The sequence below is a fragment of the Trypanosoma equiperdum genome, assembly GCF_001457755.1.
Source record: "Trypanosoma equiperdum strain OVI genome assembly, contig: ctg_1664, whole genome shotgun sequence".
NCBI classification, from domain to species: Eukaryota; Euglenozoa; class Kinetoplastea; order Trypanosomatida; family Trypanosomatidae; genus Trypanosoma; species Trypanosoma equiperdum.
In genome coordinates, this window is record NW_027123687.1 from 1 (window position 1) to 255 (window position 255).

Below are 255 nucleotides of genomic sequence, written 5' to 3' on the forward strand. Positions count from 1 at the left end.
CCTTCCACTTTCACTCCCTCTTTAAGTTTGCATTTTCCTTCGCTGTATTCGCAATCTTTATCAGCTGTGCATTTATTTTTTTCGGTGTCTTTGCATTTTTTTTCTGTTTTAGTATCTGAAACTTCCTTTTGGGCTGTTATCGCTGATTTTCTCCGTTGTTGTCTGCCGAAACAAAAAGCGAGTGTTGTGGCGAGCTTTCCAGCCTTGTTGGCGTCTTTGATCATTGTTTTTACAGGGTTGTTATCTTTGTCGTAA

The 255-nt window shown here is 39.6% G+C and overlaps 1 pseudogene across 1 annotated transcript in view; it reads right to left on the reverse strand.

Moving 5' to 3' along the window:
- Positions 1-2: 2 nt before the first annotated feature.
- The window catches only part of TEOVI_000696900:pseudogene, a 1382-nt pseudogene continuing 1129 nt past the window's right edge, over positions 3-255 (reverse strand). Inside the window, exon 2 of the mRNA in view lies at positions 3-255. This exon is cut by the window's right edge and continues 8 nt beyond it. Within this exon, the coding sequence occupies positions 3-255 (253 nt within the window).